This window comes from Macrobrachium nipponense, chromosome 24 (genome assembly GCF_015104395.2).
Source record: "Macrobrachium nipponense isolate FS-2020 chromosome 24, ASM1510439v2, whole genome shotgun sequence".
Taxonomy (NCBI): domain Eukaryota; kingdom Metazoa; phylum Arthropoda; class Malacostraca; order Decapoda; family Palaemonidae; genus Macrobrachium; species Macrobrachium nipponense.
The window spans coordinates 25,767,376-25,782,375 of record NC_061091.1 but is presented as its reverse complement, the minus strand read 5'-3'; the positions used below and the strand labels follow the sequence as shown (position 1 = coordinate 25,782,375).

At 37.0% G+C, this 15,000-nt stretch overlaps 1 protein-coding gene across 1 annotated transcript in view; it reads left to right on the top strand.

The window, feature by feature from the left end:
• LOC135205530 (discoidin domain-containing receptor 2-like) overlaps positions 1-15,000 on the top strand; it is a 580,705-nt gene that overhangs the window by 90,863 nt on the left and 474,842 nt on the right. The window contains 1 exon segment of the mRNA XM_064236283.1: positions 9,294-10,962. Coding sequence (XP_064092353.1) covers positions 10,263-10,962 — 700 coding nt within the window. The 5' untranslated portion in view covers positions 9,294-10,262.

Genomic DNA, 15,000 nt, shown 5'->3' with positions numbered 1-15,000 from the left:
GGATATCGTTGCTTCACCATGCTTTATCTCTCTCTCTCTCTCTCTCTCTCTCTCTCTCTCTCTCTCTCTCTGCTGGATGCTAATTATATGCTAATTCGGGAACAACATCCCATTTGTTCTATACATTTTTTGGGAATGATTTTGGGAATGATTTTGGGAATACTGAGTCGAGGTGAAATTTTGGCAAATATTATTTGGTTGATGATCACTTAAAGTTAGAGGAGACTTGAACTATTATGAATAGTCGTTCATTCGGATTTGTATATTATTATTATTATTATTATTATTATTATTATTATTATTATTATTATTATTATTATTATTATTATTAATGAGATTAGGTTACACACACACAGATACTGTGTTGGTAGAACATGGGTTTCGTCTAGCCTTAGTTTAATTTAAACTATGACATGAGAATGGGAACAACTATTCACGGGAAGACTTCGATAAACAGGGGTGACGATTGTGATTTTGAAGGCAGGTTGTTTCTTGTGCTTTGAGGCTACAGTTTTGATGTTAGGAGAAATCGGGAGAGAGAGAGAGAGAGAGAGAGAGAGAGAGAGAGAGAGAGAGAGAGAGAGAGAGAGAATGTATAATTTGAATGTAAAACAACAAATGACAACTGTAGCTGAAGTTGCTTACCTAAAATATTCTAAGGACATTGAAATTCATAACGTTTCAATCATGTTGTGAAATGTACCTTCGTTATTGTTTTTATTGATTAATGTCGATGAGATGAACATATTTTAAAACGTGAAATGATTCGTGTAACGTTTTATAGCTCATAAGTATAATATAGTAAGAGCATAGATGGTACTTCTATTGTTAGAATTCCAGATGGGGTAGTTAAGTTTAATTTAGAATTAGTGGCCAAATAATAGTGATGAGAGTAGCATGAGAACTAGTAGCAAGGGATGCAGGAGTACTAGCATCAGTAATAGCAGTAGTAATTTTATTCTTGAAGTGCCGCGACGTTAGGGGTAATAGTTTTGAATAAAGATGGTGACAGTTATAATCCGTATTAGCAGTAATTGTTACATTTCAGTATAAGTACCAATGTTTTGGCAGTAGTAGTAGTAGTAGTAGTTGTAGTAGTATTACGAGTATTAGTTCCCGGTTGCACAATCAGTGAAAAAGAACCCAGAATCTTTGTAACGGAGAAGGAGATAACAGGGAAACCTTGCCTGTACTTCAAAATCCGAAGCCTTATGATGAATGGATTCCAACCTTTCGGGAACTCACACGCCAATTCAGCCCTTGTGATGACCTTCCTCAGGGACTCTTTTACCAAACCACTTCCTACAGCAAGTGGCATAGCCTCTTCTTTTTAATCTCTCGTGGTCATTGTGAGGTCATTAGTTGAGAAAGGATGATGGTCGGCTAATTGGGAGCGAGTTTTTTTTTCCATTATTTTTTAATTGATTTTTTTTCAACTTCCTCCGCGATTTTATTGTTTCGATTTGGTAATAATAAGATTTGAAGAAGGTGGATGGAGTTAGTATGTGTATATAGCTACGCTTTTCTCTCTCTCTCTCTCTCTCTCTCTCTCTCTCTCTCTCTCTCTCTCTATATATATATATATATATATATATATATATGTATATGTATATATATATGTATATATATATAAATATACAATATATAATGTGTATGTATGTATATACATACATATATACTATATACATATACCTATATGTAAGTCTACCTATAATATATACTTATGTATAATGTATGTATTGTGTGTGTGATGATTTTTTTATAGTGTACTTAACTCGTACTTAAGAAAATGAGTCTCTCTCTCTCTCTATCTCATTCATATATGAGAGAATCGAAGAGGCAAGTATCGACATCGGGAACGTTACCTATCGTCTCAAAGTTCTGCTCAAGAGAGGCTGACCTCAGGGCTAAACTCTCAATTTCTCTTTTTTTTTTTTTTCACCAAAAAAGGAAGTTCCTCGCTGGACGAGTGGTTTTCGCGCTCGGCTGCCAATCCGGTGGTCCGAGGTTCGATTCCCGGCTCGGCCAACGCGGAATCAGAGGAATTTATTTCTGGTGATAAAAATTCATTTCTCGCGATTGTGTGGTTCGGATCCCACAATAAGCTGTAGGTCCCGTTGCTAGGTGACCAATTGGTTCCTAGCCACGTAAAAAAATCTAATCCTTCGGGCCAGCCCTTTATAGGAGAGCTTTTAATCAGCTCAGTGGTCTGGTAAAACTAAGATATACTTAACCAAAATAGGAAATTGTGTTCTGGGGAAATAGGCCTTACAAATGAATGGCCTTTTGAAACTTTCGAAAGTAAAGCTACACTCGAGTATAGCTGGAAAGTCAGTTGTGGGAACAATGATTGTCTCCTGAATGTCACGGGTCAAGGTGTCTTCATACACGAGTAAATCTCCTCATAAGATACTCACATAATGCCCGCTGTGGATTTCGTGGCTCCTAAGCCGATTGGCCGAGATTGGCAAAACCTGTTTGCCCAGGCAATATCTGACAGCCGGAAGACTCTCTCTCTCTCTCTCGCTCTCTCTCTCTCTCTCTCTCTCTCTCTCTCTCTCTAAATGCTACAGGCACACTACGATCTGGTAAGAGCTTGCTACCCATCTCTCTCTCTCTCTCTCTCTCAAAATGCTACAGGCACACTACGATCTGGTAAGAGCTCGCCACCCATCTCTCTCCTCTCTCTCTCTCTCTCTCTCTCTCTCTCACACACACAATAACACAGATACACTATATCTGGAAAGAACTTGTCATCCATTCTCTCTCTCTCTCTCTCTCTCTCTCTCTCTCTCTCTCTCTCTCTCATTTTATTGCTTATATGCCATCTGACATGTATGTAATTTTCTAGTCATTTATACGTGAATTTATATTATAGTAGTATAGTTTAGCAATTATATTTGTGATGTTGACATTGATATTGCAGTACAGGCAGTCTGAAATGAAGTGTATAGCACTCGTCCATTGCTGCTGTGATATTAAATTCTTATGATTAGATCCTTGTTTTCTATTGTTATTATTAATATTATTATTATTCATGGAGAAACTGAGCTAGTATCATGAATGCCCTGTTTCCCATTCTTTAATCTCCTGTAATGGTTATTTTAAAAAAAAATGAATAAGTAAATAAATAAAACAAATAAATGAATAGACAAATAAATGAAAAATAAAAATCATGGCAGCAAAGAAAACTCTTTTAAACAACTAACTGGATTACTGTGAGCTTTAGCGCGATTGTTCAACATTGTGATACTGCGTACGGATAATTAACTTTTGTGGCTTCTTGCTCTGTGCTATGTTTGTCCCGGGTGGGGGGTTGGAGGGGTTTGGGGGGTAGGGGACTCCATTGTTTGCAATCCAATCCGTTTTTGTTGTTTAACTGAGCGACTCAATTGTAACCATATTTGGATTTAGTTGCGTTATGATTCTGTCGCCTTTGTTCGGTTTTCGAGTTTGGTTGTGATTCTCTCTCTCTCTCTCTCTCTCTCTCTCTCTCTCTCTCTCTCTCTCTCTCTCTCTGTTAACCCGATTTGATATTTCATGTTTGAGTATGCTGCTCGTTGTATTAACCAACCATGCTATTTATCTTTGTCTTCATTTTCCCCCCCGTATTTAATACTTTTCATAATTAAACTATTCTCCCCGGTATTATATTTTGTCAGATTTTTCGTATTATGTTTACTATTTATCTACGGATTAGTTCGAGACTGTTCTTATTCCAAAGGTTCTCTGGCCTTAATGTGACTCATTGCTACAGGTACTTTGCTCCTTCGAGCCATCGTATATTGTCCTATGAGTTGTCCGACTACTATTTTATATCTTCCATGTGTCCTCTGGATCTTCAGTTTCCAACCATTGTATTACATATTTTTAATGCAAATCATCGTACCTGATCCCTACATTACAAACAGCATTATCCTATTTTCAATTACCAGCCGTGATACCTTATCCCCAGCGACCCTTGTATGGTATCCTATCCTTCATACCCTGCTGCTTATCCTGCCCATAGCAGTCTGTAGGGCTTCATGTAATCTGCTGTGTTCTAACTCTAAATTTATCAATAACCACATCTGCTTAGACTTTTTCCTCTGAAAAAAATACAGATACTGTAACTCTTCAATAATAATTAGAACTGCTAACAGCAATGTTTATTATTATTATTATTATTATTATTAGTAGTAGTAGTAGTAGTAGTAGTAGTAGTAGTATTAGTAGTAGTAGTAGTAGTAATGACAATGATAATATCACCAATAATAGAATTGTTGTATACGAAAGGGGAATATATGAAGTAATATTATTATTATTATTAGTAGTTGTAGTAGTAGTAATAGTAAAATTTATGACACTGATCATACCACCAAAAGAATAAACATATCACACAATAATAGGTACATATAAAAAAACCCAAAAAATGAACTTGGTACAATCGCCCCTCCTACTGTCATACACACAGACAGACGTCACACAGTACAGCCGATTCGTGTGACGGTCGTGACATACCCGTCACCGTTACGGTGGTGAAGTTTTCGGTACTCGCGTGACCATTGACGAGGCGTATACTTTCGAGGGGGGAGGGGGGGAGGGGGAGGGGTTTCATTTATCTTTTAGGCTGGTCGACCGATTTGTAGTTATTTCGCTTTTGGGGGGTTCGATTCGTATTTTTGTATGTCTGTTCTTACGTTGTTGTCGTTAAGTTTTGAAGGAATAGTAATAATAATAATAATATAATAATAATAATAATAATAATAATAATAATAATATAATAATATACTATTTGTTATTATTATTGTTGTAAAACAATCAACTTTTACTATGCTATTCCTGTTTTTTTTTTGCAGTTGTAAAGTAACTTCTGTTCTGCATTCATCTATATATATATATATATATATATATATATATATATATATATATATATATATATATATATATATATATATAGTATATATATATATTGTAATCCTTACGGAGATATATTTTCATTTCTCTGAAATGGTTTAAATCACCTCTCTGTTATTGGCTTCTATCGATTTCAGTTTCTGTGAAGTCTTGGTTTTGTATTACTCTTAAATTGAACCACAGTATCCGAAAACTACCTGCGTATTGTGACCCTTTGTACCGTTTATCGATGCATGTCCGATGTCGATTCAGTGGGAGTTTTGAATTCTAAATCCGTATCCCGTATTCCTTTTCCGGATTCTAAAATCAGCCTTTGTTCCACGCAGGTGAATTTTTTCTTATTTTTATTTTTATTATTTTTTTCAGCAGAACTTTTTTTTTTCAGAGTCCTTGCGTGTATACTCCTCACTCCCATCCTACCCCCCAACCCCCCGAACCCCTCGAGTCTATGCTTCGTTTTTCTGCCATCCATGCGTGCTGTGGTGTCCAACGGGCTGTCGTTATGAAATATTGCTTTAGGACAACCCTTTGCTGCTGCTGCTGCGCTCTCTCTCTCTCTCTCTCTCTCTCTCTCTCTCTTATCTAACCGAAATTATTGCCTTAAGAAACTAATCTAACGATATAGGCTTAGAAACCTGCGCTCTCTCTCTCCTATTCTATTAAGAAATATTGCTTTAGGATCTCTCTCTCTCTCTCTCTCTCTCTCTCTCTCTCTCTCTCTCTAACGAAATATTGCTTAAGAACCTCTCTCTCTCTCTCTCTCTTTCTCTCACAAAATATTGCTTTAGGACCTCTCTCTCTTTCTCTCTCTCTAGTTTAGGGTAACTCTCTCTCTCTCTCTCTCTCTCTCTCTCTCTCTCTCTCTCTCTCTCTCGTCCTTATGCAACGAGTACAAAAACTTCAAAATTTTGCGGCTCGGGTGGCCATGGGCACAGTGAGAAAATATGATCATATATCTCCAATTTTAATAGAACTGGGTTGGTTGAAAGTGAAAAACAAGTACACTTTTGATGTCTGTTTGTTTTTGTTTTTAAAGTTTTAAAAAATGTTTTTCCTGACCTGCTTATGATTTTAGAACCGTTGACTCGGTGACAGGGATGACTACAAGACAAGCAAATAATCTAGTGTCCAGAAGAGCCAATACCGATATAGGATCAAGGGAAATAAGTACTAAAGGTCCACAGTTATGGAATAGTTTACCTGGCTCATTGAAAGACGAAGAATCCCTAGATCTTTTAAAAATAAACTAAGAAAACATCTTTTAAACAATGATTAATCTTCGTAGATAAGTTTTATAGGAAACAACCGTAGCTGACATTAGCCACGTCTCACGTCAATAACCGCTTTTTAAGACATACCATTATCTATGAAGAACATTTTAGTGTTGGAGTAATTTTACTAATTATTGTTCTGGGAACAATGTTTTATAACAAAATACAATTTTCCTAATTCAAGTTTTATATATATATATTATTATATATATATATAGTATATATATATATATATATAGTATGTATGTATGTATGTATGTGTGTATATGTGTATATGTATATATAGATATATATATGTATGTATGTTTGGTATATTGTTATGGGTATACTATGATTTTATTGTTTTGATAGCTTTAATGTACGCTTTCTAATCTTGGTTGATGACCTGATGTGAATAGAAAACCCAATGTATTATTGGAATAAAGGTTGTTATTATTATTATATTATTATTATTATTATTATTATTATTATTATTATTATTATTATTATTATTATTATTATTACTCTCTCTCTCTCTCCTTCGAAGACTGTTCATTGCGTTTCGATAAAAGCAAAGCTTATGTTATCATGTTTTTTTCCTGTAAGTTACTGCCGATTGCTATGTAGCTTTCAAAAGGTCAGTCGGGTAAGTGATTACCCAATTGTAACATATTCTATATTATTTTCAGTAGGATATTAATACTGCTATGTTGAAGAATAATCATTTTAATGAAGAATACTGACAAAATCTTTAAAATGATTTACAAATAGTATATAAACTGCCCACTGGAAATACAGAGATGGAAAGTTCACACTATAAATGAATTATTATGAATCTCTGAGTCGATGGAAATATCTTTTAGAAAACCAGATCTTAACCTTGAAAATTCATTTAATCCCTTGCTTTTGATATAAATTATTAAATAATTTCATTTCTAGCGTAAATTTTCCACCTCTGTTTTTCCACTAATTAATTTATATACTATTGTAAATCATTTCAAAGATTTTATCATTTATCTCTATCGTCGTTGCTTTTACACAGCTTTGTCAGCCAATAAGGATTTATAATCTGTTAACTGTTAAACAAATGAATATGGATAAGAAGAATTATCTGTGACAAAAAAAAAAAAAAAAGGCAAAGAAAAAGTGTTTAACGTATGTTATCCCCACTAAGATTTAAGAATGATTTTTAACATTATTTGAACCACAAGGCTTCCTCATTTGCAAAAACATTTCCATTTTATCTAGGGATACAGTAATCTGCTTTTATGTGACACATCCAGCATTTGTTTTAAGAATTCAGAGGAATATGCGACAACTATTACTAACGATTTAACAAAGATACCTTGGAAACCTCTAACCGGTAGTCATTTAAAACAAAGATTGTCTTCAAACGTCAAAGATTCTTCCTTCCCCTTAATGTTATTACAGTAAATGAAAGTGATTCTGTGACCTGACCTTAGCTTATCATTTGATTCATGGTGTTCAAATGTGTCTACATACAGTAGATTTTTTCAGGCTTGAAAGATATATAATTCAAGTCACTCTCATTCTGTGTAGCTTGACATATATTAAGTGCCACTTGGTTCAAAATATGAAATGCAAATCCGACGTTACCGTTTTTGTAATCGACGCTTTTAAATGCGACAGCTCACTTTCGATATTCCCGGGAGAAGCGGCGTTTGATAAACTAATTGAGAGGCAAGTGGAACGAACATTTATCCTTCTATATTTCCGAAATGCAATTTTTTTCTCAGATTGGTGCCAGTGCCAGAAATCTTTGATTTCTTTTGCTTTACAGTCAGATTGTAAGACGATCCTTTTGCTGCACTGTTAAACTGTCGGTCTGTCTTCCTGACTGTGATGTTAAAGCCAGTGATGGAGAGTTTATTAAAAGAAACTGCAACCCTTACTTTTTAAAGTCCAGTGTATTGTTGCCGGAGGTTGCATGACCTCAAATGCATTTTTATTTTTATTGGCTTGTTGAATTATCTCTTCATGTTGTTTCAGTCATTTTTTTTCCATTTCTAGTCTTTTCCTTTTCGGTTGTGTTTTTTTTTTTTGTGGAAGGTTGCTTTTCAAGTTATTATAAAGTTCGAGTGATGATAATAATATTATTAGTAATAGTAATGATAGCCATTATAAGGTCTATTTTCTTTTAGAATGGTTGATGCACCTTGGGAACAAAATGTAAATATTTTGCATTCCCAGTTTATTTTAATGATATTTAAGACATATACCATTTATTGGTGATTGCCTTTCCTAGAGCTCAGTAGAGATGTAAATCAACTCTATATTTAATAGTATTCAAAAATTAAATGAAGGTTTTATGATCATTTTGACCCTGGAATTAATTTTTTTATTTAGCTGTTTTGGAACTTTTATATGAAGAAAAATCGATATAATAGCAATAGTAATATCTCTTATAATTCCCTGTCTTCAAAAATCATTGTGAACTTTGCGGACGAAATACAAATATTTAGCATTTTACTGTTTTTATGATACGTAAGGCAAAATATAAAACGTTTTATATCAGCTACCTCTCCTACAGCTCATGACACTTGTTAATAAAATCTGCATTTATCAATATTATTACAAATAGATTTTTACAATACTTTTTATAGTTGAATTGAACTTTTTTGTATTTCGCTGTTATGGAAATTTTATATAATGAGAAATTATCTCATTAGACTTGTAAATAAAATCTGTATTTAACTTACTTCAAAAATTAAATATATATTTTTCACAATAATTTTGATAGTGGAATTAAGATTTTTTTTATCTCGTTGAAAATTATTTAAAAATGACAAAGATTTTTACTATATTTAGAATGTGGAATTGAATTTTTTTTCTCGCTTTTCGCTATTTTGGAAATTTTTATATAAAGATAAATCATCGGAAGTTTTGACGCTTCATATCTGAGCAGCTTTCACGGTCATCATTTCCCTTCTAACATTATTCACGACCTAATCAAAACCATTCATCCATGCCATGTGTCAGTCACTGCCTCCATGACATAATCACAAGGTACAAGCGGCCGAAAGCCGTAAGGAGAAGTCTCTTCTTTATAAGGCATTTTTCTTTTGAAGGCTTTCATGCTCATTCTGCGTGTAGAACTAATGTATTTTTTTCTCTCGTCTTTCGCAGATCCTATTCGCCGTAGAAGCATCGATTGGGCCCCCCGTCAAAATTACCGACACGCGAGATGTGCCAGAAGTAACGCCAGCGCAAAAGAAGAGTTAGCGCCAGTACGACTTGCCAGCGAGTGCGTAGTGTTTAGTATCTGCCGATTTACCCAGCGGGTAGTAATAAGTGCTTAGAGGAAGCCGAATAAAAAAAATAGGATGATAGCTGAGGAGAAAGGGATGTAATTGTGCGAAGTATACAAACGAAGAAGAAAAGAGATAACGTATAAGAATCAAGAAGAAAACAGGAGAAAAATAAAAAAAGAAGTAAAAACATGTAATCCTTTTTTCGGTGAGAGGCCATTGTGGATTTTAGTTTTTCCAGAGAATAAAGCCATTGGCCCAAGCTAGGTGTTGGAATTCGGAATTCCTGGTGGGTTTTATGATCATTGGCAGTCGGACACGAGAAACCTTCAGAGTACCGCTGCTGATATCGACGAAATCTTTAAAGGAGGCCTCTGCAAATCCCCACTTCCCCACTGCCACAGTTTATGAATATCCAGATAGAGAGGATATGAAACGAAGCCTTTGAAGTGCCGCCTCGCCTGCAGAGTCAACGCCAACAACAACAACAGCAGCAGCAGCAGCAGCAACGGCAAAAGCAACAGCAACAGCAGCAACTAGCTACAACAAAAACTGTGGAAATCCTGCATCGACATTAAAGCCCGAAAATTTGAAACCCGACGTTCATCCCGTTTTCTGTTGATTTCCAGGGCGTCGTCCGTTTGGTTAAGTTTCGACTTCGTCTTCGTCCTTGCATCTACAGAAGGCCTCCTCCCTACAGTACGTAATATATAAATAAGAGGAAGGAAGAAGGAAGTGCCGATTAAGAGGAGGATGTTGAGGAGGTGTTCTGAGTGCTGAGGGGCTGGTGTTCAGTGGCGCAAGATGGGCGCCGTGGATCGAGACAAGCCGTGAAGGAAGGGGCATCATGGCTGCTGCCGGCGAAGAAGACCAAAGTGCCACCACCTCATTGTTCTCCCGCCTCAACCCGGCCCTGACCTTACCTCAACCTCCGCCCCCTCCTCCTCCTCCTCCTCCCCCTTCTCCTTCTGGCCTTTATACAGCTCCTCCACCCACTCATTTCACTCCCACCTCCTCTCCTCATCTCCTCTCATTGCATCAAGCGCACCTGACCAAAGACCTACCTTGTCATCCTCCCCCTCCAACTCTCCTTCCCTCTCCTCATCCTCCTCCTCCTCCTCCTCTTGTCGTGGGAGAAAGATGGTTGAAACCAACCGTAGGACTTGGCAACACGAAAGATGGTTCCTCCCTCAACGGTGTCTGTGGTGGTGGTGTAGACGTCGGTCTAGGTGCAACCAAAAACAATGACGCCTTCCGTCTTAGGCACGAGCTTAGTTCTAGAAGTGTTAGTGGACGACTTTTACATTCTACCTCCTCTACCATAGAAACGCGTCACTCCCGCAGCGGCCCCGTCGGGAGAAACGCGACGGCCTCTTGGCCCTACTCCAAAGAAACCCAAGGTGCAACGGGGTCGCTGGGATGGAAAAGCAGTGGCTTTAGGAAAAGCGACGGCCTACGAGCTGCCGCTTGGTCGTGGAGGAGGTGCGCCCTCCTGACCTCAACGCTCATTCTGGGAGTCCTCTGCCCCGTGGAAGCTTTCGATTTAGGTAAGGGGCGCCATGTTCTTGTGTGTTTCAAGCTTTTGAATCAGCCGTTACATTTATGCATTGTTTTGTGATTTTTTAAGCTGAATGACTGTTAACAAATCAGAATTATTTAAATTCTTCGACAGAGTAGATATTCTTCTTAAATATACAGGTGTTGTGTTGGTAGTACGCGTTCTTTATATAATTCGTGTTCCTAAAGTCTGTTAGTGTAAGAGCGATATGTTTTTAAGAGAGGGGCGTGTTCATCTAGGTTTTCATGCAGTGTATGTTTCCGATTTTACGTTAGTGTCGTTCTTTTGGGATGTTAACTGTTATAATATTTGTTTTCCGTACCACTAGGACATTATATGCGTTACTTTGTGCTAAAAAAAAAAAGTTTTTTTTCTCTTCTCGATTAGGGAGTAAGGATTTGATTAGGATCCAGAAATATTCAATGTCCAGAATAATCCAAATACACATAGTATAGCTTCCTAAAACGTTTAAATTTGCCACGTAATAAAATCAGTAACTGAAGAATGATTAGAAATTGCGCGTGAATCTGTGTTGAAACCTCTTAAAATCTGCACACAGATTAAGAATAAAATTTTCATTCTAAATCTCTGTGATTGGGAGGAAGCCGTTTTGGGGCAGTTAGCAAACTTCATCTAGTTAATACTTGGACAGTTGACATATGCGAAAATAATGAACAAAGATCGGTTTTTTAAGCGTTCATAGTTCCACGTTGGCCGAGTACATTTCGCGCTCGGCTACCAATCCGGTGGTCCGAAGTTCGATTCTCGCCTAGGCCAACGCGGAACCAGACGAATTTATTGCTGGTGATAGAAATTCATTTCTCGACACAATGTGGTTCGGATCCCACAATAAGCTGTAGGTCCCGTTGCTAGGTAACCAATTGGTTCCTAGTCACGTAAAAATATCTAATCCTTCGGCCCAGTCCTAGGAGAGCTGTTAATCAGCTCAGTGGTCTGGTAAAACTAAGATATACTTTTTAACTTTTTAAGCGTTCAGTGTTCGTCTAGTGTGTTCCCTCAGTCTGTTTCAGTTCTGGTTAAAGCTAACATCTCTGATGGGTGCAGCGTAACAGACTTGAAAGAGAGGAAATGTCTCGTAGGTGAATGGAGACCAGGAAAAGTGCTCTAAATTGAAATTTTGGGTTTTAATATGGGTGCTGCATGAACAGGCCCCTAAAGCGACTTTCCGCTGGGTTTGGTGCTCCCAGAGGGCCTCAGTAGACATTGCTAAAGTATATTTGACCCTTAAGTACTCCCACTTTTTATTCTATTACTCTCTACCCATTCCCGCTTCCTTTCTTCTGCCTTTAAGAGTCGTGTACTTCATCTCCTTTATTTTCTGGATCGCCTTATCTTGCTGTCCAACCACTCCAGCTTCCTTCTTTCGCTATCTTAAGCACTGAATATTTGAAAGTGCCACATTGCTTGACTCTATGGCCTAAATTTTTTCATTCAGACAGCTCCACCAGCTGTCTATAGTAGTTGATATGATTTCACACACCCATAAAATAATATTTTTATTCTTTCATTGTTTGAGTCTGTTCAAAAGAGTTAAACGACTCATTGCGAAGTTCTTTAATTCTTTCATTCCTCCTTTAGCCAGACTTAAGGAAGTTCTGGCTGTTCCTTTTACCTGAACCTCGTATGTTACTTATTGTCTCAATTTCTAATTTCATTTAGTGTGAACATTCACGATTATCTAATTCGTCAGCATTTTTTTACCTTTTGTAGATGAATTTGCTTTATCCTTATTCAAGTAGCCATCTACCCCGTCACAAACATGACACCTTACGTATACTTTTACACTCACACTTGCATTTATTCTCACCAATCCCGTTCGTGGACGAACGCAACTTACTTTATTAAGTGTACGCAAAAGCACGAAGCTCACCTCGCATTGCAAATTGTGGCCGCGGACTGACCACTTAACTTGACATGTGATATCGCGTGCACGAGTGCCACGCTTTTCGAAGCTATAATTCATAGCTTGTCTTTAATAGGAAATAAAAAGAAAATATCGGAATCGTTGCTATTAATTGTTGGTCAGTTCTTGGATGGGGTGGGGTATTGATAGACCTCTCGCTACAGCCTTTTACTTGTACGTTTCTCCAGGAAAGGCAAATGAATATACGTAATGAAAGACCGTCAGGTGACCTCAAGAATAAAAGGCCACTAGTGGTCGTGAAAGCATAAGTCTCATAAGAGTCATGAAAGCCAGAGGCTTTCGTGGTCGTCCAAACAAAAGCTCCCTCGTGGCTGCCATAAATAAAAGTAGAAATGTTCCTGAAGAATGATCCAAACAAAGTCCGTTGTTAGAAGACCTCAAAAATCTGAAAGTTGCTAGTGGTTGCCAAAACAAAAGCCTTAGGACCACCAAAACAGTAGCGAGTTAACGATCCTATAGTGGTCTCAAAAATAAAAAGACCTCTCGAAGTCACCAAAAGAGAATACCCTTAGCGGATGCCAAGAGAAAATGCCCCTTGTGGACATCAAAACTAAATAACCCTTTATGGTCACTCAGTGCACCTTACGCGATGCATTGTATGCATTACTAAAGGTTCTTTGCAGCGTCCCTTCGCCCCCTAGCTGCAACCCCTCGCATTCGTTTTACTATACCTCCGTTCATATTCTCTTTCTTCCATCTTACATGTCACCCTCTCTTCAAAATTGTTTCAACATTATTTTAAGTGCTGAATGAATGGCCTAAATTTTATATTCAATTCAATTTAGTTCCTTTATGGTTGCAAAAAAAAAATCTCAAAAGTGGTCGTTAGGGCATGAAGTCCTTAGTGAAGGTGAAAACTAAAATTTTTAGATAGCACCCAAAACAAAAAACGTTTATTAGTGAATATTCAAAGAAACTCCTCGATCACTGTAAAGCAAAAAGACCCTTTGTGACTGGGCGAACAAAAGATCTGAGTGGGTACCAAAGCAGAGGGGAATTTAGTGACATTTAAAGTAAATGACACTTGGTGTCCACTAAAACAAGAGGTCATTACTGTAGTAGTCCTTTAAAAGAGATGGCCATTAGTGGTCCCAAAACAAGAAGGTCACTTGTGGATAACAAAGCACAGGACACTTTATGATCATCAGAACAAGAGTGCAATGTGCTTCTCTTAAGAGGAGTTCGTTCTTCCTCTCCTGCTTATTTATCAGCATTCCCTCAGTCTATAAAGTGGGCTTTCTTCTGTCCTCTCTCTGTCTCTATTTGTTTATATATATATATATATATATATATCTATATATATATATATATATATATATATATGTGTTTATTTATTTAGAATTTTTGTAGCCTCATCTGTACCGAAGTGCACTAGCTCTGTATAGATGCTAAACCCATCATGACATATAATGTCGTGAATTTTTGTCAACAAGATAGTAATAGTTTTCTGTAGGGGCAGGAAGTGCAAGAATTTAGATATGTGCAGGGTAAATTCTTTTTAACATTATAAAATGAGTAAGATGCCCATGAGGTTAATACCAAGTAATTTTAGTAATTGATTGACTATTGAAGGTGGAAAGTATGTGCAATGCAAAACTGTTATTATCTGTTAAAATAAAAGGAAACATTATATCAGTCATTTGTTCCATGCATATATGTGTGCAGAGAGAGAGAGAGGAGAGAAGAGAGAGGAGAGAGAAACGCTGGGCGGGTTGTGTGGGGTGTGGGGGTTGGGGGCGGGGATTAGAATAAGCACCAAAATTCCAATCATTCCCCTTACTCTGCTATACAAAAATGATTTATTTCATTGAAAATATCAGCAATAGCAATAACCAAATATGCCTCATTCATGCTGAAAGAAATACAACGCTTTTGTGTATGCCGGTAATTATACCAAGCAAATCTGTTTTTATTTATTCTTATTCACCTTCTTCTAGGAAATGCCTGGAAGCAATGCATTGTTTTCAAGAAGGAATTAAACCTAAAAATTCATTATGGCCGCTAATAATCTTGCTATGGCGTTCGGGGAAGCTCCATTATTTCGTTTGGTTCAGGATTGTAGTGGAATATTTATTATTAATT